Source organism: Chiloscyllium plagiosum, chromosome 13 (genome assembly GCF_004010195.1).
Source record: "Chiloscyllium plagiosum isolate BGI_BamShark_2017 chromosome 13, ASM401019v2, whole genome shotgun sequence".
Taxonomy (NCBI): Eukaryota; Metazoa; Chordata; class Chondrichthyes; order Orectolobiformes; family Hemiscylliidae; genus Chiloscyllium; species Chiloscyllium plagiosum.
In genome coordinates, this window is record NC_057722.1 from 49,476,217 (window position 1) to 49,503,779 (window position 27,563).

The window sequence follows — 27,563 nt, forward strand, 5'->3', positions numbered from 1 at the left end:
CCACACACGCAGATGACAAGCAACATGAATTCGACTGGGACAACACTACTATTATAGGACAAGCCAAACAGAACAGCCAGGGAATTCCTAGAGGTATGGCACTCATCCACAGATTCAATCAATCAATAAGCACATCGACCTGGACCCAATATACCGACCACTGCAACGGACAGCTGGAACTGACAACCGGAAGCGGCAGTTTCAAACCACTATAAATGCCGGAGGAAACATCACAGAAGCGCTTCACAGGAGGCTCCCAAGCACTGAGAATGTCACCTAGACGGGACAAAACGTCTGCAACACAAATTCCCAGCTCGGCGAACAGAACCACAACATATTATCCATGAGTTTTATCTTGCATTTTAACCTTTAATGTGGCATCTTATCACATTCCCCTTGGATGTTCAGTATACTACATCTATTGGTTCTCCTTTACTTATCTCGGTAGTTACATTTTCAAGAGAGACAAAATATTTGTTTAATGCTTCTATAATTAGGTTCATACAGTCAGTCAGAGGCATTCAGAAACAGATCATTCGCTCCAACTAATCCATGTCGAACATAACCCCAAACTGAACAGTTCAAAGTCTCACCTGCCTGCTCCTGGCCCATATAACTCCAAACCTTTTCTATTCATGCACTTATCCAAACATGTTTTAAATGTTGCAATTCCTCAAGAGGTTCGCTCCACTCCCAAACCACCCTCTTAAAAGAAAAATGCCTCATATCTTTTTTAAATTTCTCTCCTTTCACCTTAAAAATGCTCGAGAGTCTTGAAATCCCTCATCCAACATAAAAGATAACTACTATTAACTCTTTCCACACTCTTCATTATTTATAAACTTCCATAAGATCCCCTCTGAACCCCCTACACTCCAGTGAAAAAAGTTCCAGTTTTTCTTTACAACTCGAAACCTCCATATCTGGCAACAGTCAAAAAATGTGCTGGAAAAGCACAGCTGGTTGGACAGCATCTGAGGGGCAGGAGACTATAAGCTCTTCATCAGGCATGTGAGCGAGGCCCAAAGGGGCTGACAGATAAATGGGAGGTGGGGGGGGGGGGGGGGGGAGAGGAAGTAGCTGGGAATGCGATAGCTGGGAATGCGATAGGTCGATGGAGATGGGGGATGATGGTGACAGGTTGGAGCAGAGGGTGGAGGATACATGGGAAAGAGATAGATCAAGAGGGCGTTGCACAGTTGGATGGTTGGATCTGGGATAAGGTGGGGGAGGGAAGATGAGGAAACTGGTGAAATCAACATTGATCCCATGTTTTTGGAGGTGGAAGATGATGCGTTCTTCCTCCAGGTGGCAGGTGGCTGAACGTTTCAGAGAATCTTGATGTGGTTTCCTCTACACTGGGGTGACGGGACGCCAACTTGCGGAATGTTTCAGAGAACGTCTCTGGGGCACACACACTAAACAACCCCACCACTCTGTGGCCGAAAACTTCAATTCCCCCTCCCATTCTGCCAAGAACATACAAGTCCTGGGCCTCCTCCACCTCAATTCTAGCCACCTGATGCCTGGAGGAAGAATGCCTCATCTTCCACCTTGGGACCTTCCAATCACATGGGATCAATGTTGATTTCAGCAGTTTCCTCATCTGCTCTTCTCCACAATTCCTCCCCCCCCACACCAACCGTATTACCCCAGATCCAATTCAGCACTGCCGTACCTGTCCATCTTCCTTCTCGCCTATCCGATCCACCCTTCACTCCAACCCATCACCATCACTTCTCACCTCTACCTACCTATTGTACTCCCACTTATCTTCCCCTCAGCCCCAGCCCCCTTGGACTGCCCCCACGTTCCTGATGAAAAGCTGATGCTCAAAACGTCGACTCTCCTGCTCCTTGGATGCTGCCTGGCCGGCTGTGTTTTTCCAGCACCATACGTTTTGACTGCAGCAAGTGCAGTCCTCACTTTCTCCATATCTGGCAACATCTTGATAAATCTCTTCTGAACCTTCTCCAGCTCAACTCTAATCATTCCTATAACTGGACGACCAGAACTGGACGCAGTATTCCAGAAGAGGCCTCATCCCTCTACTTTCTGATTTATTGTAATAGAAATAATTTTTTGAATATTATATATATTGTTGAACTGTTAGTTTTGTTGCAAATCTACATGCATTCTGGTAGAGAGTCATTACTTCTGTCATTTTACCTTTTTTCAACCTCTGGCCTTATCTACTGGCACACTCTTTGTACATCTTATCCTTTCCTGCAGTGTTGATTATTCTTATTGTTACCTTGTTCTGTTGTCTTCAGTTTATCTTCGAGGAGAAAGTGAGGTCTGCAGATGCTGGAGATCAAAGTTGAAACTTTATTGCTGGAACAGCACAGCAGGTCAGGCAGCATCCAGGGAACAGGAGATTCGACGTTTCGGGCATAGGCCCTTCTTCAGTATGCCCGAAACGTCGAATCTCCTGTTCCCTGGATGCTGCCTGACCTGCTGTGCTGTTCCAGCAATAAAGTTTCAACAACTGTCTTCAGTTTATCACATGTTCCCTCATTTGATTCCCTCACCCTCATAAGTATAAAGCTCTTAGTATTGTTCTCGTTACATAACTTTCCAGAACACTGGTCTCAGCACAATTCAGGTGAAGGTCATCCAAATAGAACAGCTTCCACTTTCGCCAGCATTGGCGCGAGTGTTCCATGAATCAAAGGAGGCGATGGCCTAGTGGTATTGTTGCTGGACTGCTAATCTGGAGACTCATGTAATGACCCTGGAACCTGGGTTCGAATCCTGCTATGGTGGCATTTGAATTCAATAAAAAAAATCTGGAATCAAGAGTCTAATGATGACCATGAATCCATTGCTAATCACTGGAAAAACCCATATGGTTCCCTTGTCCCGTGAACGAAGTTAAAAAAAAAATCAAAACCCATTTCTCCACAGCACCTTTTGAACCATGCATTCAACTCTATGATCTCTGGTAATTACATAAATAGGAATCTCAAATAGCTCTTAAGAATATCCCAGAATTTATACATTAGCATTAAAATAATGTTACAAGAATGGAAGGCAAATATAAAAGAAACTTACAAAAGTGTATTTTTCCCCGTCAGTCACTCCTTCACGGACCAAATTGCCATTGATGTATTTGTACTTAATACCATTAATAGAGCATTCCCTGAACTTCATTTCATTTTCAGTCAGCGTTCCAGTTTTGTCCGTAAACACATACTCCACCTAATAATAGAGTATATAAATTGAAGGGTCACTGAACTCAAAATGTTGATTGTTTTCTCTCCATAGATGCTGCCAGATCTGAATTTCTCCAACAATTCCTTTTTATGTTTGATAAAAAATTGTATCTGATTTAACATGTGCACAGTTTAAATCCTAAAAATTTCCAATGTACATAAGCTTTGCAAGTGTGTTATTTCAAGTATAAAACTCAGACAAGACTTATCAAAATGGGCCAAGCAGCTATTTTCCTTCTGACAAAGAAATTCAAGAAACATTGGCTGATATACACAGACATTATTGTAGCACAGGGAAAGATTAGTTTGTTATATGAAATTTTTTTTTATTATCAACATCAATTCGATGGTAGTTTCCATTGTGTTTTAAACTGACCTACAAATTCCATTGACTTAACTTTTTATTATTTCCGTAACAGTCTCAGTGGTGAGATTCTTAGAATTTGATAGACCAGTGTTTTTGATGTCATTTTTTAGACTTTTAAAGTTAAGCATTTTGCCATTCAGGGTGTCAATTTACAGATCACTGGATCGACTGCTGTAACATGGCAACTGGGACCCATTAATGCATATTTTGGGAACTTATCGATGTTGGACAGCATCGAAAGTAGCAAGTTTCAGTAGTTGCTCAAGCTTGAAATGCAGTAGGGCTCAAAGAGCTCCTCGTTCATAAGTCAAGGTTTCTTCAAAAATAGATTCCAGGATGTGGTCACACAAAACTATAGAAGCTGCAGAAAGGTAAGGGAGCTGGCTATCAACAGCAGATCATGACAAATATAGGTATAGACTTCAGAACCGTGAATGGGCAGAACATGACAGATAGAATTAAATACAGAGAAAAGTGAAGTAACACAAATGGGAAGAGAGTGCACAATAAAAGGCACAATCTTGTAAGTGTAGAACAATAGAGACCTCTGTCTCTGGAAAAACTGTTGGAAAGGTGGTAGCAGATGTTAATAACGTGTTTAAAAAAAGAGACATGGGTTACAGGATTGATAAACAGAGAAATAGAATATAAAAAGATCAAGCTACAACTTTAAAGATGTTTAAAAGGGTATGTCTCAGCTATGGTAGAAAACTACGCAAGTGTGACACTCAAAAGTACACAGGAGGTTTATCAGGATGCTATTGGGGATAAAGATTTTCAGCACGAGGAGGCAATTCAAAAGGTTGGAAGTATTCTATTTGGAACAAAACATTAAAAAGATAACCAATCAAGATTTTTTTTACAATACTAAGAAGTTTTGGAGTAAAGTTGGAAAAATAATTCCTTTGGCGAACGAGTCAATAACAAAGATTTTACATTCAAAATCATGGAGGGGAGTTGACGAGAATCTTTTTCTATCCAATTATCAGGATCTGGATAGCTCTATTTGAAAGAGGTTGTGGAAGATAATACAATAAATTTAAACAAGGACTTTTACAGGTATATGAAGATGTAGAAAACTTACAGCTTACAATTTACAGCTTGTAGTCAAAACGTCAAGCTGTAGGACTAGGCCGTTTTGAAGAGACAACATTGTGTTTAAAACTAGCTTTATACTCTGTATGTGAGATTAGCTTGAAATAGGTAAATTGAAAGTAGTGGACGCGCAAGTTTTTTAAAAATGAGAAATTGCTTAAAGTTTCATTTCCATGGAAACTCTTAGATAGATCATTATTTTGTGATTATGTTGAACAGAGCCATGTAGTTAGACCAATAAATAAAGCAATAACAGTAGTATAAAGCTATGTTTAGATTAACTCAATTGAAAAACCTAAATATCGCTCAAAGATTTTGTTAAAAGTTCAAAAATAGCCACCCCACAGATAGACATTAATTTCCACACCCTGCTTAAGTAAGGTTTGAAGGTCTGCTCTCTCAATACAATGAAAGGTACTGGCATTGTAATCAGGTAGGAAGGATCATTACTTACAGTGCAGGAGCATTTGTCACTGAAATCAAAAACAAAAAAAAAAAGAGTAGGAGCAGGCTTTGGGAAAATGTCAAGCAAATAAACACAGTCTCAGTGAGAAATTAACGAGCCCAATGACCCAACGCAGGACTGTATTTACAGGAAGATCTACTCTGACATCTGGGTGCGATGCTGCATTTTAGCTACTTGCAGAATATAAATTAATGCAAAAAAGTAGGCTATAGACTGGATTATGCTGCCCACTGTTGAATGCCAGTGGAATGTGGTGATTTAAAGATTAACAACTGTCAGAGGGGTAAAATAACGGAAGCAAAGACATGCCAGGGAAATGAACAATTAAAAATTGTGTTTTACCATGTTGTTAGTTGCAGCAAAGGCACTAGGAATTCAGAGGAGGTGGAACAATAGAATTCGGGAACAAAAACAAACTGTTGAAAGAACTGCTGACTGTAAATGTTTCCAACTTCTACACCAAGAAAATGCTTTTAAAATTTAAGATTATGCAGATGATGTTAAGTTAAAGCATTTATTACAGTGGCAGAAAAGACATTTGATGTGGACTTCCCTACGGAGGTAGTATGGGCTGAGGTCACAAAAAGGAGAGATCAACCTGTTGGGACTTTTCTATAGGCCTCCAAATGTTCCAAAGATGTAGAGGCAAGGATTGCAAAGATTAGATTAGATTACTTACAGTGTGGAAACAGGCCCTTCGGCCCAACAAGTCCACACCGACCCGCCGAAGCGTATACCACCCAGACCCATACTCCTACATTTACCCCTTCACCTAACACTACAGGCAATTTAGCATGGCCAATTCACCTAACCTGCACATTTTTGGACTGTGGGAGGAAACCGGAGCACCCGGAGGAAACCCACGCAGACACGGGGACAATGTGCAAACTCCACACAGAGAGTCGCCTGAGGCGGGAGTTGAACCCGGGTCTCTGGCGCTGTGAGGCAGCAGTGCTAACCACTGTGCCACCTATGATGCTGCATAGGAGTGAAAGTAACAGGGTAGTTGTTTTGGGGGCCTTCAACTTGGGCGGCACGGTGGCACAGTGGTTAGCACTGCTACCACACAGCGCCAGAGACCCAGGTTCAATTCCCGCCTCAGGCGACTGACTGTGTGGAGTTTGCACTTTCTCCCCGTGTCTGCGTGGGTTTCCTCCGGGTGCTCCGGTTTCCTCCCACAGTCCAAAGATGTGCAGGTCAGGTGAATTGGCCATGCTAAGTTGTCTGTAGTGTTAGGTAAGGGGTAAATGTAGGGGTATGGGTGGTTTGCACTTCGGCGGGTCGGTGTGGACTTGTTGGACTTGTAAAGTAATCTAATCTAATCTAAAAACTTGCCTAATATTGACTGGAAACACTATAGTTAGAGTACCTTAGATGGGTCAGTTTTTGTCCAATGTGTGCAGGAGAGTTTCTTGACAGTATGTAGACAGGCCAAGAGGCAAGGTCACATTGAATTTGGTACTGGGTAACGAACCAGGCCAGGTGTTAGATTTGGAGATAGGTGAGCACTTTGATAGTGACCACAATTCTGTTAGGTTTACTTTAGCAATGGAAATGGATAAGTATAAACTGCAGGGTAAGAATTATACCTGGGGAAAAGACAATTATGATGCGATTAGGCAATATTTAGATACATAGGATGTGAAAAGAAATTGCAGGGGATAGGAACAATTGAAACGTGGAGCTTGTTCAAGTAACAGTTACATACTTATCAAGGACATGCAGTAACGGTCAGGCAGGCAGGAAGAGGCCGAGCGAGGGAACCGTGGTTTATTAAAGAAGTTGAATCTCTTGTCAGGATGAAGGAGGCAGCTTACGTAAAGATGAGATGTGCAGGCTCAGTTAGGGTGCTCGAGTGTTACAAGTTAGCCAGGAAGGGACATTAGTCGTCTTTGGCAGGTAGGATCAAGGAAAACCTTAAAGCTTTCTAAAGATATGTCAGGAATAAAAGAATGACTAGAGTAAGATTAGGGCCTGTCAAGGTCAGTCGTGGGAAGTTGTGCTTGGAGTCCGAAGAGATAGGAGAGGTGCTAAATGAATATTTTTAGTCAATAATCACAGAGGAAAAAGAAAATGCTGTCGAGGAGAATATGGAGACACAGGCTACTAGACTAGACAGGATTGGAGGTTCATAAGGAGAGGTTAGCAATTTCTGAAAGGTGCGAAAATAGATAAATCCCCTGGGCTAGATGGGATTTATCTGAGGAGTCTCTGGGAAGCTAGGGAGGAGATTGCAGAGCTTTTAGCTTTGATCTTTATGTCGTCATTGTCTACAGAAATAGCGCCAGGAGACTAGAGGATAGCAAATGTCCCCTTGTTCAAGGAGGGGAGTAGAGACTACCCTGGTAATTATAGACCAGTGAGCCTTACTTCGGTTGTGGGTAAAGTGTTGGAAAGGACTATAAGAGATAGGATTTATAATCATCTAGAAAGGAATAATTTGATTAGGTATTGTCAATACGGTTTTGGGGAGGGTAGGTCGTGCCTCACAAACCTTGTTGAGTTCTTTGAGAAGGTAACCAAACTGGTGGATGAGGATAAAGCAGTTCATGTAGTGTATATAACTTTCAGAAAGCATTTGACAAGGTTCTCCACGGTAGGCATGGGACTGAAGGTGATTTATCGGTTTGGATCAGAAATTAGTTAGCTGTAAGATGACGGAGGGTGGTGGTTGATGGGAAATGTTCATCCCAGAGTTCAGTTACTAGTGGTGTACCGCAAATATGTGATTTGGGTCTACAGTTTTTTATCATTTTTATTAATGACCCGGATTAGAATGTAGGAGGATTGGTTGGTAAATTTGCGGTTGGTAAATTTGTGGAGTCACTAAAGTCAATGGAGGTGTGGTCAGTACGGAAGATGTTGCAAGTTACAGAGGGAATAGATAAGCTGCAGAGCTAGGCTGAGAGATGGGAAATGGAGTTTAATGCTGAAAAGTATAACGTGATTCACTTTGGAAGGAGTAACAGGAATACAGAGTATTGGGCTAATAATAAGATTCTTGATAGTGTGGATGAGCAAAGAGACCTCTGTGTCCACATGCATAGATCCCTGAAAGTTGCCACCCAGGTTGATAGGGTTGTTAAGAAGACATACTGAGTGCGAGCTTTTATTGGTAGAGGGACTGAGTTTCAGAGCAATGAGGTCATGTTGCAGCTGCACAAAACTCTGGTTCAAAACTTCTGGCGCACAGTTCTGGTCGCCACATTACAGGAAGGACATGGAAGCATTGGAAAGGATACAGAGGAGGTTTACCAGAATGTTGCCTGGTATGGAGGGAAAGTCTTGTTAGGAAAGGCTGAGGGAGTTGAGGCTGTTTTCATTAGAGAGATGGTTAAGAGGTGACTTACAGACATATAAGATGATCAGAAGATTAGATAGTGTGCACAGTGAGAACCTTTTTCCTGGATGGTGATGGCTAGTACGAGGGAATGTAGCTTTAAACTGAGCAGTGATAGATATAGGACAGATGTAAGAGGTAGGTTCTTTACTCAGAGTAGTAAGGGTGGAATGCCCTACCGGCAATAGTAGTAGACTCACCTACTTTAAAGGTATTTAAATGGTCATTGGATAAATATATGGAAGTTAATGGAATAGCGTAGGTTAGATGGGCTTTGGATCGGTTTCACAGGTTGACACAACATCAAGGGCCGAAGGGCTGTGCAATGCTGTATTGTTCTATGCTTAAATATTACAAACAATAAGCTTAGAAGAAAACTGTGTCATAGGGAAAGCAACTAAAGGAAAATAAAATGTTTGCTGACACTAATGCTCTAAATAACCTGGCATGCTTACTGTCAATTGCTGCCAAATAGATGTACACATGTATAATATCAAGCAGACTTTTAAAAATAAAATAAATAGCCCAAGTTTAAACTTTACTTTTCTTACACAATCTACCCTTTTTCATTTTTAGGCACTTTAGGTATTTCTCACTATGTTGAATATGTTTATGAGAGATGTCACTGGATGCTCCTGGATGTCTGCAAGCACTGCCAAAAGGAAGTTGTAAAGCCCAACAGCAAGACTTAAAATTGCTGAGATAAAGAAATATACCACATTCTGTTTCAAAGGAAAGACAACTGGATTTTATTGTCAGTATTTGCATATGTTAAAAACTTCCTCTAAATGCAAGTCTGTTCATAGCTACACATTTCCATCCTTCCTTCTGTAGGGCCAAAAGCCATTAACACTTTGTTTCCAATACTGAAGTACAGACTACACAGTGTTATTTATTTTCTCCCCATACTCTCATTTTTATGGTGGGAAACTGGAATTTTTTTTATACTTGCGAATTAGTTGAAACTGTAGGTTCCTTGTTTTCAGGAATGGGAATGCAACAGATCTTTGGTACTCAGTGTGACGGGTTTTGAATTCATAGTTGCTTGGAATTATGCAAGTATGAACATCATTTCACAACCAGTCTGCTTATTTTAAGATCATGCAACCAGAATATAAAACTAAATTTTGTTTCATGTTCATGAACACTGTGAAGAATTCAAATATCATTGATGGCCACAACATATTTGGAGGTATGAAGGATTCTTCAATAACATGCAACAAGTTAATTCTTCAACTGACAAAATATATACACAGTCCAGAGGTGGGAAATCACTTAAAATACTAATCAATAACCTAGCACTGACATGATTAATAGGAGGTTGAAAGTGAGAGCGGGTGGCATAGTGGCTAGCACTGCTGCCTCACAGCACCAGAGACCAGAGTTCGATTCCATCCTTGGGCCACTGTCTGTGAGGAGTTTGTACAGTCTCCCAGTGTCTACGTGGGTTTCCTCCCACAATCCAAAATGTGCAGGTTAGGTGAATTGGCCATGCTAAATGTTCAGGGGTGTGTAGGTTATGTGCAATAGTCAGGGGTAAATGTAGAGTGTTAGGGGAGGGGAATTGGTCTGGTGGGTTACTTTTCAGAGGGTGTGTGGGGACTTGTTAGGCTGAAGGGCCTGTTTCCACACCAGGGATTCTATGAATTCCAACATCATATCTATGTAGGGATTCTATGAATTCTATTGAATGAAAATAGCTCTCCTTCAAGGTAGTGAATCACATTAACATGAAGAGCCAAATGGCCTCCTCCATTGCGCACAATTTCAATTATTACTTCTGTTGCAAACAGTTTAGAGACTGCTATCAGTTTCATCAGGCTTTGACTGCTCAAAAGATAGTTTACGGACTATGCAAATCAATTCTCACCTGTCCAAGTTCTTCATTAAGGTCAGAGGTGTTAACCTGTGCACGCTGACCTGTTGCATCATGGTACAAATCAAGATCCCATACAATGAAAAAAGATCCCAAGAACTTCTGCATCTCAACGGTAACATAGAGTGAAATTGGAATGATGTAATTGTATAGCACCAAGAAAGCCAAGAAATCAGATATACCAGTCAGAATCTGTAAACAAAGCAATAATTATACCATTAAAATGAAGCAGTATTATGATAGCTATATGAACATGATATTGAAAATGTACACATTATTCACCACATACATTTTAAACAAAATGTTTATCACTAGCTGAAAGAAAATTTCACTTGCCAAGCAATGGAAGGGGGAGCAAGAGCAGGGAACAAACAGGTAAAATGCGAGTGTGGACAAGAGTGCGTGCGCATGTTTTCACTACTGTTACTTTTTTAAGTAGTAGTATCCAAAGCCTTGCACAATTCTAAGGAAGGAGAAAAATAGACTCAGTAATATTTGTTATTGGTGGAAGCTTTTTCTAATCCTTAGTATTGATAATTTATAAATTGTACATTAAAAATGGAACCATCGCAGCATGGCTACATTCAATGCATACATGTACAATTAGTTGAGCACTGCATGTTGAAAATAACATTGTCCACATATACAAATAGTTACAAAGATTTAATAGAGCCTAAATCAAGTTATAATCTATCCATACTCACTCTACTGCTATTTTTCTCCTGTGTCGTTCTTTCATTGTATGAAGGTTCATACCACCAAGCATATTTCAAGATGGTACTAATAACTGCTTCAATCACAAGAATTTCTAGGAAGACTATCAAAAAAGTGTTCATAGACCTAAACAGAATGACAAAATATCACAAGAATGACTTAATGCATTTTCTTTCACTTCCCATGGTTCACATCATCTCAATTCTGCATGCATCCTATTCTAGATCAACTTGTTTCAGACATTCTCTAGCAAACCACTGGAGCAGGAAAGACTTGAATCCTGGTCTGCTGGCTCAGAAGTAGGTACATGGCAAGTGCACTAGAAAAGCTCTATGCATCTTATTACATACCTATATAGAGTCATAGAGATGTACAGCACAGAAACAGACCCTTTGGTCCAACCTGCCCATGGCAACCAGATATCCCAACCCAATCTCGTCTCACCTGCCAGCACCCGGCCCATATCCCTCCAAACCCTTCCTATTCATATACCCATCCAAATGCTCCTTAAATGTTGCAATTGTACCAGCCTCCACCACTTCCTCTGACAGCTCATTCCATACACGTACCATCCTCTGTGTGAAAAGGTTGCCCCTTAGGTCACTTTTATATCTTTCCCCTCTCACCCTAAATCTATGCCCTCTAGTTCTGGACTCCCCGACCCCAGGGAAAAGACTTTGCCTAGTTACCCTAGCCATGTCCCTCATAATTTTGTAAAAATGACCTCTATAAGGTCATCCCATAGCCTCCGATGCTCCAAGGAAAACAGCCCCAGCATATTCAGCCTCTCCCTATAGCTCAAATCCTCCAACCCTGGCAACATCCTTGTAAATCTTTTCTGAACCCTTTCAAGTTTCACAATATCTTTCCGATGCAATATTCCAACACTGGCCTAACCAATGTCTGGTAATATTCACGTTCTTAAAATCTTTATCGCATTATATATTTTCTGTTTTCACAAAACAAAAGGTGGCGTGAAAATGGCCAACACAGTAAGATTAGTGCTGATTATCCAGCTTAATTCCACCACCTCACTCTATACTCATTCCATTTGGACTTTTGGTCATTGTATTTTTAATTACACATCTTATATTGATACTTTTGCCCAGAGCAGTAGTAATTTCAAAAATATAATCTGAGTATATGCAATAAACCTAGTTACTTAGGATACAATACAGAGTCCACAATACGGAGGAATTTTTTTTCCTCAACTTCAAAGTCTGTTCAAAATCAGGGAAAATTTTCAGAAACTTCACTGGTAAAATGCATACAGTTTTTCACAAATATAGCAGAAGAATGTAGGTATATACACTCAATTACATTCAATTGTTCAACATTCAACACAATTTAGTGATCAAAAGAAAGCAGACTGAAAAGGTGGTGACAGGACATGGAAGATTCGAAAGGGCAGCAATGGAGTTAAATCACTGGTAAACTTTGTGGCCCATTCCTAGTCACTCTTGAACTGAGTGGTTTTCTGAACTATTTCATCGGGCAGTTGAGCATCAACCACATTGCTGTGGATTTAGGACCAGACCTAAAGATAATTTGGGGCTTGGTTAGCTCAGCTGGTTGGACAGTTAGTTTGTGATGCAGATTGACACCAACAGCAGGGGTTCAATTTCCACACCAGCTGAGGTTACCATGAAGATACCTTCTTCTCAAACTCTCCCTTCACTTGAGGCATGGTTGCCTTCAGATTAAACCACCAACAATCAGCTCTCTCTAATGAGAGAGCAGCCATATGGTCCTCTGGTACTATAGTCACTTTAAAAATAAGGACATTAGCGAACCAGATCAATTTTACAAGAATGGTTAAATGGCCACCATTAGACCAATTTTTAATTCCATTGAAGTCAAATTTCACCAGCTGCAAAGGTGGGGATGTGCACCTGTGCTGTCAGAACATGACACTGGGCCTCTGGATTATCAGACTAGTGAAATTTGCACGATGTCACCTTCTCCCCTTATCTGTATATAATGCTAACTCAAATTTTAGAAATTAAAAAAAACGTAACTTGGATTCCATCTGAGTATTTGACCAGCACTCCTGACAGCCATTCAAGACAAATATGAGAAGTTTAGTGTCAGTAGTATTTTAACTCCTAAATCTGTCAGAGGGAGAATAAGAACTATTACAGAACTGGAAGCAAGTGGGTAACAATGAGAACATGCTGTGCACTTTCAAATATTTTTTAAAGTTCATTTTTGAAAGCAAACAAGTCTCGTAACTTTCATCAGTTGAGGGTAAATTGATCTCTGATCTCATTACTTGAAGGGGGTGGGACTCAAGGTGTGGGTGGAGAGTTAAGATGGTTAGGAACATTAAAGATGTTTTTAAAAAAAAGATATAGCAGTAGGTAGTTGGAGTGTGGAGAGATGAGTTCACTTTCTTAGATACTTACAAGAAGCTTTGTTCTTGTGTACTAACAGTGTAATAACATGGAATTCCATGCTCAACACCTGCTTTCCAAATCTGGTTAATGGCTGGTCAAAACTGCAGAAGCCTTGGATGATTATGCTTTGCAAAACTGTTCTCATTATAGATACAGCCTCTATTAGAATGTTCTGTTTCAAGTCTTAGTTCACAATGAATTGTTCTCAAAAGCCAACTCATACTTGGTATTAATTTGGTTAGTTTTACTCAGATTTGTAGGACAATTAATTAAATTTAAGTCAATGATAAATTAAACATGCTCTATTTCAAAATCTGATCAATCTGAGTGAAGTTGAATGTTTTCTTCTGATAAAACCACTATACAAGTACTTGATGTTGACTGTATGAAAAATGCAATTACTGTAGTTCCTACATTGGTTCAATTGGCGTAGTGATGAACATGATTGTCACCTGCCACTTTCTAAATTCAGTTTCCTTAATTAAAGGAAAATCCAAAGCATTTTCTCCTCTGGAAATTTCACAGCAAGTAAATTAAAAGAAAACTTACTTTTCCACAGAAGAACGTTTCTGTGATTTGCTCTTATAATTCAAAGCAATCTTAGCATCCATTCCAGTGTAGACAGCCACACCTGAAAAATAATATGCGTTATTTACGTTGAAGAAATAATAAGCTGTTAGTTAATTCAAAATACTTTAGTTCATCACTAGTATGAAACTACTTGCATCACAAACTTGTATGTAATTTTTCATATAACTTGCATTTATCATTTGCAAAATTCAAAATGGCAATGGAAAAACAAAGAAACCAAAATAGATTATCAAACAATACAAAATCCAAAACCTTGAACTCTCTTCTTTGAAACAAGACTAAATAGAGTAATCCCTTGTGTCACAGGAATTTACAATCAGTTTTGTGGTTGCAAATATCTATTTCCATTAATGATATCTGGCACAAGGTGTTACCTGACGTGTGTTTAAAAAGAAAAATCAGTGTACAAAAATAAATTATTTTATCCTTAATGAATTATTGAGGGACCGACTATGCTAAAATAACGCACACCAGTAGGCTACTTTCATCAGGTGAATTCCCTTTTCCTGTTGACATTTCTATGAAAGGTAGGTTATGAGCCAAAACTTGAGTTTGCACGTCCTCTGTGTCTCTGGGGGGTTTCTTCCAGATGCTCCGGTTTTCTCCCACAGTCTAAACATGAGCAGATCAGGTGAATTGGCCATGGTAATCTGCCCCTAAATGTCCAGGGATGTGCAGGCTCGGTGGGTTAGCTATGGTAAATGTGGCATTATAGGGTTAAAGGTGGAGGCCTGGGTTTGGGTGGGATGCCTTTTGGAAGGTCAGTGTAGACATGAAGGGACGAATGGCATATTTCTGCACAGTAGGAATTCAATTATTCCATTTATTGGCCATAAATGCTGCAAGCTAGGTTTTGGTCAAGCAGTATTTCTAACAAAGACAAATCATCAAAATATCACGTTCATTGAAATTTTCATCCTAATTGACTAAAATAGACAAATAAACACTTTCTTGATGTAGGATGAAAAATGTAGCCAATTCTCTGGGAAAGGAGGGATAGGTTTCCATGCAAGTGGGAAACTAGCTAAGAATGGAAGATGCAACAATTATCCATTGCCGCACTGATGATGGAGAGAAGGGAAAACTAAAGTTTAAGCTGCCAGAGACCAGCAGACCCAGAGATAGGACTGGATCCTGAATTGGGTTGAGAATTAAAAGTGTGCTGAAGCTTTCGGACTTGTGAAAGCCACTGGGCAAAACATATCCCACATTTTTCTAGGATACACTTCAATACCTTTATACTTTAAGGCCTTCAATACCTCCTCTTCTGTAACGTGGACTATTTTCAAGTGATCAATACCGATTTCCCCGAGTTCCCTAGCTTCCATGTCTTTCTCCAGTGCAAATACTGAAGTGAAGTTTTCATTTAGCATCTCGCCCATCTTGTGTATTTCCAAGCATAGATTACCTTGCTTATCTTTAAGGAGCCCTAATACTCTCTCTAGTTGCTCTTTTGCCCTTAATATACTTGCAGAATCTCTTTGAATTATCCTTAACCGCTAGGGCTATCTCAGTTCCCTTGTCTCCGTACTTCCCTCTTAAGAATTCCTTAATCCCTTTATACTCAAGATGCACTTGATACAGTTGTCTATACCCGACATATTCCTCCTCCTTACTCTTGAAGGAAGCCTCAATATCCCTAATCATGCATTGTTCCCTCCGTTTACCAGCCTTACCCTACACTCTTCCAGGAACATAACTGCCTCTGAACACTCACTTTTGAAAGCCTCCCACTTGCCAGCCATCCCTTCCCCTGCGAACAGTCAGCACCAATCAACTTTTAAAAGTTGGCCTTACTCCAATTTAAAACGTTACCAAGACCTATTCTTTTCCATAACTATTTTAAAATTAATAGAATTATGATTAGATTCCCTACAGGGTGGAATGATCACTGGTCCCAAAATGCTCCCCTAAGATGGAGGACAGGAAAAATTTCTGGTTGTAAGAGCTGCTCCTTTTTTTGAGGTATTTTAGGTGCTGGAGGTGATTTCCTCGAATTGCAGGAACAGCAATTACTGTTTCATATGCTGTTGCATTGTTTTCGAACTTTGGACAAAAAATTCAAAACAACAGCAGTCTTAAAAGGGAGAAGAACAGAAAAAGGAAGCATTTGGTGAGGTCATTGCAAGAGCGATGGACGGAGGGAGCGCGATGGACGGAGGGAGGGAGGGAGCGCGATGGACGGAGGGAGGGAGGGAGCGCGATGGACGGAGGGAGGGAGGGAGCGCGATGGACGGAGGGAGGGAGGGAGCGCGATGGACGGAGGGAGGGAGGGAGCGCGATGGACGGAGGGAGGGAGGGAGCGCGATGGACGGAGGGAGGGAGGGAGCGCGATGGACGGAGGGAGGGAGCGCGATGGACGGAGGGAGGGAGGGAGGGAGCGCGATGGACGGAGGGAGGGAGGGAGCGCGATGGACGGAGGGAGGGAGGGAGCGCGATGGACGGAGGGAGGGAGGGAGCGCGATGGACGGAGGGAGGGAGGGAGCGCGATGGACGGAGGGAGGGAGGGAGCGCGATGGACGGAGGGAGGGAGGGAGCGCGATGGACGGAGGGAGGGAGGGAGCGCGATGGACGGAGGGAGGGAGGGAGCGCGATGGACGGAGGGAGGGAGGGAGCGCGATGGACGGAGGGAGGGAGGGAGCGCGATGGACGGAGGGAGGGAGGGAGCGCGATGGACGGAGGGAGGGAGGGAGCGCGATGGACGGAGGGAGGGAGGGAGCGCGATGGACGGAGGGAGGGAGGGAGCGCGATGGACGGAGGGAGGGAGGGAGCGCGATGGACGGAGGGAGGGAGGGAGCGCGATGGACGGAGGGAGGGAGGGAGCGCGATGGACGGAGGGAGGGAGGGAGCGCGATGGACGGAGGGAGGGAGGGAGCGCGATGGACGGAGGGAGGGAGGGAGCGCGATGGACGGAGGGAGGGAGGGAGCGCGATGGACGGAGGGAGGGAGGGAGCGCGATGGACGGAGGGAGGGAGGGAGCGCGATGGACGGAGGGAGGGAGGGAGCGCGATGGACGGAGGGAGGGAGGGAGCGCGATGGACGGAGGGAGGGAGGGAGCGCGATGGACGGAGGGAGGGAGGGAGCGCGATGGACGGAGGGAGGGAGGGAGCGCGATGGACGGAGGGAGGGAGGGAGCGCGATGGACGGAGGGAGGGAGGGAGCGCGATGGACGGAGGGAGGGAGGGAGCGCGATACGGGGGGGGGAGGGAGGGAGCGCGAGACGGGGGGGGAGGGAGAATGAGAATTCATGTGTCGCTGGACATTGGAGTGCATCTGGGAAAATTAACAAACTGAATTTCACAACTAATCTTTGAGGAACTGGTTTGGGTGAAGTTCACAACACAGAATCAGATAAGTTAATTGTTGTTTTAAGTCTGTCCAAGAGAAAGGCTATATGAGTGAGTACAGTGGGTTCTTTCTTGATTGTGTGTTTTTGGAGAGAAGTCTCTTGATGAAACTTAAAATATAAGCTACAGGTATTAATTTAACTGGTACAGTATTTTGCAGCGAAATATGACAGTTATTTTCTGGGTCAATAGATTGTGAAGGAGTAAAAAAATGGTCATTGCAGTGATATGTACTTCTTGTCAGATGTGGGAATTTAAAGGTTACTGCGGATTATATCTGCCCTAAATGCTGTTGGATGCGAATCTTATCAGATCGAGTGGATCGGTTGGAGAGACAGATAGAAGCAATGAGGAATTTGCAACAGCATGTGATGGATGGCAGTTATAGGAAGGGGGGAAAGTCTCAGGCACAGTCACATAGATGGGTTAACTCCAGGAAAGGTAAGAGGAGAGGTAGGCACCGAGGGTCTTTTGTGGATATACCCATTTTAAACAAGTATGCTGTTTTGGAAAATGTCGGGGGTGATGGATTCTCAGGGGAATGTAGCACGAACAGCCAAGTTTCTGGTATTGAGACTGGCTCTAAAGCAATGAGGGGTATGTCGGCTTCCAAGAAATCAATTGTGTTAGGAGATTCTGTAGTCCGAGCTACAGGCAGACGTTTCCGTGCCAGCAGAGAAAAAACAGAATGGTGTGTTGTTTCCCTGGTGCCAGGATCAAGGATGTCTCAGAGGGTGCAGAAAGTTCTCAGGGGGAAAGGGGCCAGCAAGAGGTCATTTGTCCACATTGGAACCAACGATATAGGAAGGGAAAAAGTGGAGATTCTGAAGGGAGATTACAGAGAGTTAGGCAGAAATTTAAAAAGGAAGTCCTCAAGGGTAGTAATATCTGGATTGCGCCCAGTGCTATGAGCTAGTGAGGGCAGGAATAGGAGGATAGAGCAGATGAATGCATGGCTGAGGAGCTGGTGTATGGGAGAAGGATTCACATTTTTGGATCATTGGAATCTCTTTTGGTGTAGAAGTGTCCTGTACAAGAAGGACAGATTGCACCTAAATTGGAAGGGGACTAATATACTGGCAGGGAAATTTACTAGAACTTCCTGGGAGAATTTAAACTAGTAAGGTGGGACCCAGGGAGATAGTGAGGAAAGAAATCAATCTGAGGCTGGTGCAATTGAGAACAGAAGTGAGTCAAACAGTCAGGGACAAGGTAGGACTAATAAATTAAACTGCATTTATTTCAATGCAAGGGGTCCAACACGGAAGGCAGATGAACTCAGGGCATGGTTAGGAACATTGGACTGGGATATCATAGCAATTACAGAAACATGGTTCAGGATGAGCAGGACTGGCAGCTTAACGTTCCAGGATACAAATGCTACAGGAAGGATAGAAAGGGCAGCAAGAGAGGAGGGGGAGAGGCATATTGGCAGATGAACTCAGGGCATGGTTAGGAACATTGGACTGGGACATCATAGCAATTACAGAAACGGTTCAGGATGAGCAGGACTGGCAGCTTAACGTTCCAGGATACAAATGCTACAGGAAGGATAGAAAGGGCAGCAAGAGAGGAGGGGGAGAGGCATATTTGATAAGGGATAGCATTACAGCTGTGCTGAGGGAGGATATTCCTGGAAATACATCCATTGAGGTTATTTGGGTGGAACTGAGAAATAAGAAAGGGATGATCACCTTATTGGGATTGTATTTATAGACCCCATAATAGTCAGAGGGAAATTGAGAAACAAACTTGTAAGGAGATCTGTTATCTGTAAGAATAATAGGGTAGTTATGGTAGTGGATTTTAACTTTCCAAACATTGACTGGGACTGCCATAGTGTTAAAGGTTTAGATGGAAAGGAATTTCTTAACTGCGTACAAGACAATTTTCTGATGCAGTGTGTGGATGTACCTACTAGAGAAGGTGCAAAACTTGGGGCCAGCGACCATAATTCTATTAGTTTTAAAATATTGATGGAAAATGATAGGCCAGATCTAAAAGTTGAAGTTCTAAATTGGAGAAAGGCCAATTTTGATGGTATTAGGCAAGAACTTTCGAAAGCTGATTGGAGGCAGAAATTCGCAGGTAAAGGGACAGCTGGAAAATGGGAAGCCTTCAGAAATGAGATAACAAGAATCCAGAGAAAGTATATTCCAGTCAGGGTGAAAGGAAAGGCTGGTAGGTATCGGGAACGCTGGATGAAGAAAGAAATTGAGGATTTGGTTAAGAAAAAGAAGGAAGCATATGTAAGGTATAGACAGGATAGATCGAGTGAATCCTTAGAAGAGGAGAAAGGCAGTTGGAGTACACTTAAGAGGGAAATCAGGAGGGCAAAAAGGGGACATGAGATAGCTTTGACAAATAGGATTAAGGAGAATCCAAAGGGTTTTTACAAATATATTAAGGACAAAAGGGTAACTGGGGATCCTCAAGGATCAGCAAGGCGGCCTTTGTGTGGAGCCACAGAAAATGGGGAGATATTAAATGAATATTTTGCATCAGTATTTACTGTGGAAAAGGATATGGAAGACATACACTGTAGGGAAATAGATGGTGACATCTTGCAAAATGTCCAGATGACAGAGGAGGAAGTGCTGGATGTCTTGAAAAGCATAAAAGGTGGATAAATCCCCAGGACCTGATCAGGTGCACCAGAGAACTGTGGGAAGCTAGAGAAATGATTGCTGTGCCTCTTGTTGAGATATATGTATCAATAGTCATAGGTGAGGTGCCGGAAGACTGGAGGTTGGCAAGCATGGTGCCACTGTTTAAGGAGGGCGGTAAAGACACGCCAGGGAACTACAGACCAGTGAGCCTGACCTCAGTGGTGGGCAAGTTGTTGGAGGGAATCCTGAGGGACAGGATGTACATGTATTTGGAAACGCAAGGACTAATTCGGGATAGTCAATATGGCTTTGTGCATGGGAAATCATGTCTCACAAACTTGATTGAGTTTTTTGAAGAAGTAACAAAGACGACTGATGAGGGCAGAGCAGTAGATGTGATCTATATGGACTTCAGCAAGGCGTTCGACAAGGTACCCCATGGGAGACTGATTAGCAAGGTTAGATCTGACGGAATACAGGGAGAACTAGCCATTTGGATACAGAACTAGCAAATCTTAGCAGGATTTATACACTTAATGGTAAGGTCCGAGGGAGTGTTATTGAACAAAGAGACCTTGGAGTGCAGGTTCATAGCTCCTTGAAAGCGGAGTCGCAGGTAGATAGGATAGTGAAGGCGGCTTTTGGTATTGTTTCCTTTATTGGTCAGAGTATTGAGTACAGGAGTTGGGAGGTTCTGTTGCGACTGTACAGGACATTGGTTAGGCCACTGTTGGAATATTGTGTGCAATTCTGGTCTCCTGAAACATGAAAGGGTTCAGAAAAGATTTACAAGGATGTGGCGAGGGTTGGAGGATTTGAGCTGTAGGGAGAGGCTGAACAGGCTGGGGCTGTTTTCCCTGGAACGTTGGAGGCTGAGGGGTGACCTTATAGAGGTTTACAAAATTATGAGGTACATGGATAGGATTAATAGACAAAGTCTTTTCCCTGGGGTCTGGGAGTCCAGAACTAGATGGCATAGGTTTAGGGCGAGAGGGGAAAGATATAAGAGAGACCCAAGGGGAAACATTTTCACACAGAGTGTGTGAAAAACATTTTCACACACAGTATGGAATGAGCTGCTGGAAGAAGTGGAGGAGGCTGGTACAATTGCAACATTTAAGAGGCATTTGGATGGGTATATGAATAGGAAGGGTTTGGAGGGATATGGGCCGGGTCTTGGCGGGTGGGACGAGATTGGGTTGGGATATCTGGTCGGCATGGACAGGTTGGACTGAAGGGTCTATTTCCATGCTGTACATCTCTATGACTAACACTTCAGTCACTTGCCCTGCCTTATTTTCCAAGAGAAGGTTAGAGGGTTATGAATCTTTGGAATTCAAAACAGGTGTTGTAGAAGCTCAATCGTTGTGCGTTTTTAGAGTGTGACAGATTTCTAAACAATAATGTGAAGGATATGAGAATCCATGTGGAAAAAAAAGGCATTGAAATAAATGATCAGCTATGATCATATGAACTAGTAATGCAGGCTGAGATAGCTGAACAACCTACTCCAGTCTCTATGACCATCATTAACTAAACGTTTCCCTTCAATTGAATGGTATAGATGAAAGGCACACATCTCCACAATGGGAGAACATAAAACCAAAAGAAACAAAACTGCATAATGCAGAACACCAAGGAAAAATGCATCTTGATAAACCCTTCTCACAGAAATGATCTTAAAATGTTGTACATGAAAATTTACTTGATTAAATTGCTCAGCTGAATTTAAGTAAAATGGTGTGCAAAGTACAAGAAGAATAGTCACAAGAGCAGACTTACAGTAATCTTCAGTTAAATATATAGGAATTTAAATTAAAAATGTTAATTAGAAGTTAACTAAAATATGAACATGCTTGCAAATTTCTTTTACTGAAAATTTCATGACGACAGTTGTAAAAAGAAATTTTTTTCGTTGAGCAGAAACAATCTTTGTACCGTAAACTTCATTGGTATTTTTCAAACTTGCTCCTCGAAGTAGAAGATTTTCTGGTCCCAGAGGTCTGAAAACAGAAAACATCAGGTTACATTTCAGCAACACTTCTATCTAAACCTACAGTCTGTCAACAAGGCTACAATTTCAATATTTTTTACTTTTTAAAAAATTAAACATTGGAAGTTATAGCTCGAAAGTAAGCAATTTCTGGTATTTTAATGGAAGCAGTTGCAAAAGACAACCCGATTCACTCATTGCAAATACATCTGGTTTCTACCAGAAAGCACAACTAACATCAAAGCCAAATTTCCATGCTCTGAAGTTGAAACATTGGTAGTCTGGCTAGGATTTTTTGCAATAGTTGGGCAAATTTCTTGCAGTTCAGGAACAGCTTCACTAACAGTATTGTGGGCCGACCTAAAAATGGAATGCAATTGTTCAAGAAGGCAGCTCACCACCCTCTCAATGGCAATTAGGGATGGGCAATAAATGCTCGTACAGCAGGTGACACCCACATCCCATGAATTAATACAAAAGAGAAAACCTTATGCTGGTCTATGACAAGATAACCACACTCAAAAATGCAGATAGTCTATGTGCTATTGAAAGGCAAAAAAGAACAATCTCTGCTAGCAGCATAAATAACTTTTTTTCCTTTACTTACCCTTCTGCTCATTTTGCATCCATATTGCAACTGCCCCTTTATTCATAGAGCTACAGCTTTTCTCAAACTCATTGTGTGGCACTGAATCAAATTTCTTCTGAGAAACGTTATTCCCTAGTAAAACTTTGAACTCACTCTCACTGCAGTCAATCCTTTAGCTTTGGTTCTCATTTCCACTACCCGTAACCCCATACTTTTAAATTCAAATGCGATACATTTTAGCAAAAGCATCACTTTCCCCTATTTCGGTAATATCCTTAAAATTTACGTGTGACCTAAACTCAAGTTTTCCAAATTCTGGATTCCTGTACTTCCTTCCCCAATCCTTTACCTCATCATTGATCAGCATGCCTCAGTCATCCATGAATATTCTTCAATTCTTTTAAGCTCTCTGCATTTCAACCAATTTGCTCATCCCCCTCTCTGGCTCAGCACCCTTTATTTGGACCACAGAAGGCCATAGTGTCTGGTCTTTGAAAGTGCAATTCAACTAGTTCCACTTCCCAGCTCTTTTCTCAACACACTTCCCAAAAAAAAAGGATCAGGAGCAACCTGATAGAACTTTACAAAATTACAAGAGAAATTGATAGAATAATAGTAAAGAGTATTTTTTCCCAAGGCACAAAAGTCAATTACCAGGGGACATAGGTATAAGCTAAAAAGGGCTAAGTTTAAACGTGGAAGCTTTTGTTTCATAGAGGGTGGCAAGTGCCTGTAATGCACACCAGAAGTGGTGGTGGCGGATGTAGATACAATAGCAATGTTTAAGAGTCATCTTTATAGACATATGAGTAGGCAGGAAAGAGAGGAATACAGACTATGTAAAGGCAAAAAGTTTTTTTTAAGTTTAGAAAGGCATCACGTGTTGATGGGCCATAGGGCCTCTGGGACCTCTTCTGTGACAAGGCCCCAAAGATTTCCTCATCTTCTTCCCATAGCATTCTGGGATAGATCCCATCAGGTCAGAAGACTTGCCTGCCTTAACACTTTTTTTAGAAACACCCAACACCACCATCTTTTTGTATTCACCTGCCCCACAATAATCAACAATACTCCCACCCCCCACCCCAAGCTGTCCTTCTCTTTTGTGAATACTACTGTAAATTATTCATTAAAGACCTCACCCACTTCCTCCAGCTCCAGCCGGAAGTTCTCTATTTCCTTGAGTGGATTTATTCTTTCCCTAGCTACTCTCTTGCTCCTTACATCTGTATATGATGTCTTGGGATTTTCCTTAATCCTGTTTGCCAAAAGACATTCAATGGCCCTCCTTTGGCCCATCTAACTCTTAGTTTGAGTGCTTTCATGCTACCTTTGCATTCTTTGAGGGCTCTGTCTATCTTCAGTTTCCTAAATCTTATGTATGCCTTCTTTTGCATTTTAAGTAAGCTCTGAATTTCTTTTATCATCCAAGATTCCCAAATCTTGCCATCCTCAACCTTCATTTCACAAGAACATACTGGTCCTTAAACCTAATCAACTACCCTTTAAAAAGATTCCCACATGCCAGATGGGGATTTACTCTCAAACAACTGCCCCGAGTTCCTCCATAATACTGTGATAACTAGACTTCCTCCAATTTAGTCCTTTCACCCCAGGAATACTTTTATCCTTATTCATAAGTAACTTACAACTTATAGAATTACGGTCACTGTTCCCGAAGTAAGCTGCTTATTCTTAAGTTTTGTACGTATATAAACAGAAAATGGTCACAAATTAAGACCGCATGTTAATCTTGGCAAACTATTTTATAACTGGTTTTCAAATATTGTGAATAATTTAGATAAATATTTTAGCTATGGCCAGGAATGCTTATGATTTTATAGTAAAGCAGGTAGTATATATTTTCATACCTCACTACATTGTTTGGATTTTGTTGGATCCTAATTTGCCCAACAAACCTGTAAAGAAACAAACAGTCATGAAATATTGAAGCAGAGCAAATACAAAGAAAACAAAGCTTAATTTGCTACAGAATTGGTTCACATAGATTATGTTGTGCAATCATTTTATTTCACCTCACCTATACAGGTCCGGTTCTGGCTGATGGCAGGTTATGACAGCCCTCAGTGTGTGTAGTTGAGAAACAGTGCGCAATTTGGCTATTTCAGGAACTGCATGATGTGTCTAAGAGAGAGCACAAAGATCAAAATAAAAATGTGAAGTGCACTATTGAATAAACTGCATAAGAATCCACATGTCTACAATCTTTTTCACAATTTCAAGTCCCATTGAATAACATTTTAAAATATTCATTTATTCAGTCATCGCATTTAACATGCCATCTGCAGAAGTTAACATTTTTGAGAATGAAGGGATGATTACTGATGAGAAATACTGTTCAACCATTTTAATTCATCCATCTAGAGAGATCAGAGTGTTGCCTGCTTCAGAAGACAATTTTTTCCTCAAAGGAAGGTTCAGCTTCCAGTTATTTTGATTTTAATTAGGTAATATTTCCTAACCATTACTCATATATTCCGACAAAAAGCCAAGTAAATCTTCAGGTATATTCCCAGATGTTAAATAAATACAGAATCCAAAATTAGCTAAGCACCGAAATACACATGAAAAGAAACAAAACATTTAATGTTTCTTGTCTCATGCAGGATTACCAATTTGTAGGTGATACGCTTTAGGTTTTAAAAGGTTTTCCAGTCTTAGTTGAGTCTGGTAATAGTCAAAGCAAGGTGAATAAATAGGAACGTATCTAGGAAACTGAGTTTTGGTGCACCTTTTATTTATCCAGCTCCCAGCAGTGTGATAAAATATCTCATTATGGGAATCGGACGCAAATTGTTGGAGTCATGGGTGGTAATGTTAAAGGCCATGTCATTATGAAATTGTCTTTGTCTTTGATTCATACAATTAAGAACAACACTTCTTACTATCATTTCAGCACCTGAAGAATAATTCACCTACCACACTCACCAAAAACATTGCACAATGTTGAGAAGTTACATCTCCTGTCTCATCACTGGGACAATTTCCTTCCTTTAAAGAGAGGAGTCCAGGTAGACAGGGTGGTGAAGGCAGTGTTTGGTACGCTTGCCTTTATTTGATCAGTGCATCGAGTGAAGGAGTTGAGAGGCCATGTTGTGGCTGTACAGGACATTGGTTAGGTCACTTTCAGACTACTGCTTTCAATTCTGGTTTCCCTGCTATAGAAAAGATGTTGAGAAACTTAAAAGGATGTTGCCAGAGTTGAAGGGTTTCAGCTGTAAGGGAATGGATGAACAGGCTGGGGCTATTTTCCCTGGGTCGTCGGAGGCTGAGGGGCATGGATAGGGTAAGGAAGTCCAAAACTAGAGGGCAAACACTTAAAAGAGACCTAAAAGGGAAACCTTTTTAAACAGAAGGTAGTGTGTGTATGGCATGAGCTGCCAGAGGGGGTGATGGAGGCTGCTACAATTACAACATTAAAAAGTTATCTGGATGGATATACGAATAGGAAGGGTTCAAAAGGGATATTGGCCAGATGAGTCTAGAGTTATTTAGGATATCTGGTTGGCATGGACAAGTTGGACTGAAGGTGTTGTATATCTCTGTGACACTAACTTATTAATGCTATTTCTCCTCCAAGTCAAATATTTGACCCGTTTATGCAATCTCTCTCTAATGACTGGGTCATTAATATTTAAACCCTTACTTCCCATATAAGTTATCACAAATTTTCAACAACCACTTCCATTACTGAGCTCCCACGTTCTTGAAACTCATTCCTGAACAAGTGATAATGAATTGATATCCGAATGCTGTACGAGAATAACATCAATCAGTTAACTCCAGCTACCAACATGTCCCCCACATCCAACACCAAAACATCCATTTCCACACAAATGACATTTGCCACTGCTTTCATTCACCATAAAAACAGTAATAGCTGTTGTTGCACCTATAACAACGTAAACTGCCATTGCTGGCCTGAAGAGTCCTCAGTCCCATTTTAGTGGTCCCACTGTTTCTGCAAGTCAACACTAATCCATTAATCATCTTTAAATCCCTCAATAAAAAAATCAACCAGCCTCCACCACATTTAATTGTCAAACTCGGAGCCACAAGAACCAATGCAGCATCAGCTATTTCCGATCTATATTATCGAATTAGACTAAGACTCAAAAGGCAGGTATTCAAGTTTGCTGACAACAGAAACTGGATCAGAACAAAAATTGAGGACACAACCCTGCAACAGTAGTAGACTCACTGACATCAAGGGCATTTAAATGGGCATTGGGCATACATGTGGATAATAATGGAACAGTGCAAGTTAGATGGGCATCAGATTAATTTCACAAGTTGGTGCAACATCAAGGGCCGAAGGACCTGTTCTGCACAGTAACATTCTATGTTCAAAAGCCAGGTTACTTCAGGTTAATGTGTGGCAACAAAGTGGAAGATAAAATAGGACAGTTGTGGGGTTATTCATTTCAGTTGTTCGAATAGAAAAGCAAAATAATTTTCAAAAAGGCATGAAGCTTCCAAACCATGATGTTCAGAAAGACTTGTGCTCATAAGAGGGATGAGTACAGCAAGCAATTAATAAGTGAAACAGGACATGGCCTTTTTCCAACCACACTAGAAAATTAAAGCCAGTAAACTTTATTATGATTGCACAAGGTTTTGCTGATAACGGACCTAGAATACAGTGTACATTTTTGATTTCCATATCTAAGGAAGGATATACTTGCTTAGGGGACATTACACCAAACATTCATGAGATTGCACACTGGAACAGAAGCACAAGTTAATTCCACATTTCATTGAAATTTTAAAAATCATAGGTGATCCCAACGTATGATGAGTGCTCTTTTTGTTATGTCAATTTGTTTTGTAGAAGCCAGCAGAGGGAACAGGGTGTGAAGGAACAGCTATATTTGACTGCTTTGAAACATGTTCAATAATGGCTGGGAAGGAGGGTTTGGCTTGTTGCAAGGTTTTCAACAGGCC

The 27,563-nt window shown here is 41.4% G+C and overlaps 1 protein-coding gene across 7 annotated transcripts in view; it reads right to left on the reverse strand.

The window, feature by feature from the left end:
- The window catches only part of atp11b (ATPase phospholipid transporting 11B (putative)), a 175,332-nt gene that overhangs the window by 104,676 nt on the left and 43,093 nt on the right, over window positions 1–27,563 (reverse strand). For all 7 annotated transcript variants that reach the window (XR_006313418.1, XR_006313419.1, XR_006313420.1 and 4 more), the window contains 7 exons: window positions 24,640–24,743; window positions 24,470–24,517; window positions 21,955–22,019; window positions 14,019–14,100; window positions 11,064–11,199; window positions 10,354–10,551; window positions 3,055–3,201 (listed from right to left, as the gene is read on the reverse strand). Coding sequence is in view for 4 of the 7 variants with exons in the window: in XM_043702356.1 (XP_043558291.1) it covers window positions 3,055–3,201; window positions 10,354–10,551; window positions 11,064–11,199; window positions 14,019–14,100; window positions 21,955–22,019; window positions 24,470–24,517; window positions 24,640–24,743 (780 nt within the window). In the remaining 3 variants the exon portion in view is untranslated. The remainder of the gene's footprint in view (window positions 1–3,054; window positions 3,202–10,353; window positions 10,552–11,063; window positions 11,200–14,018; window positions 14,101–21,954; window positions 22,020–24,469; window positions 24,518–24,639; window positions 24,744–27,563) is intronic.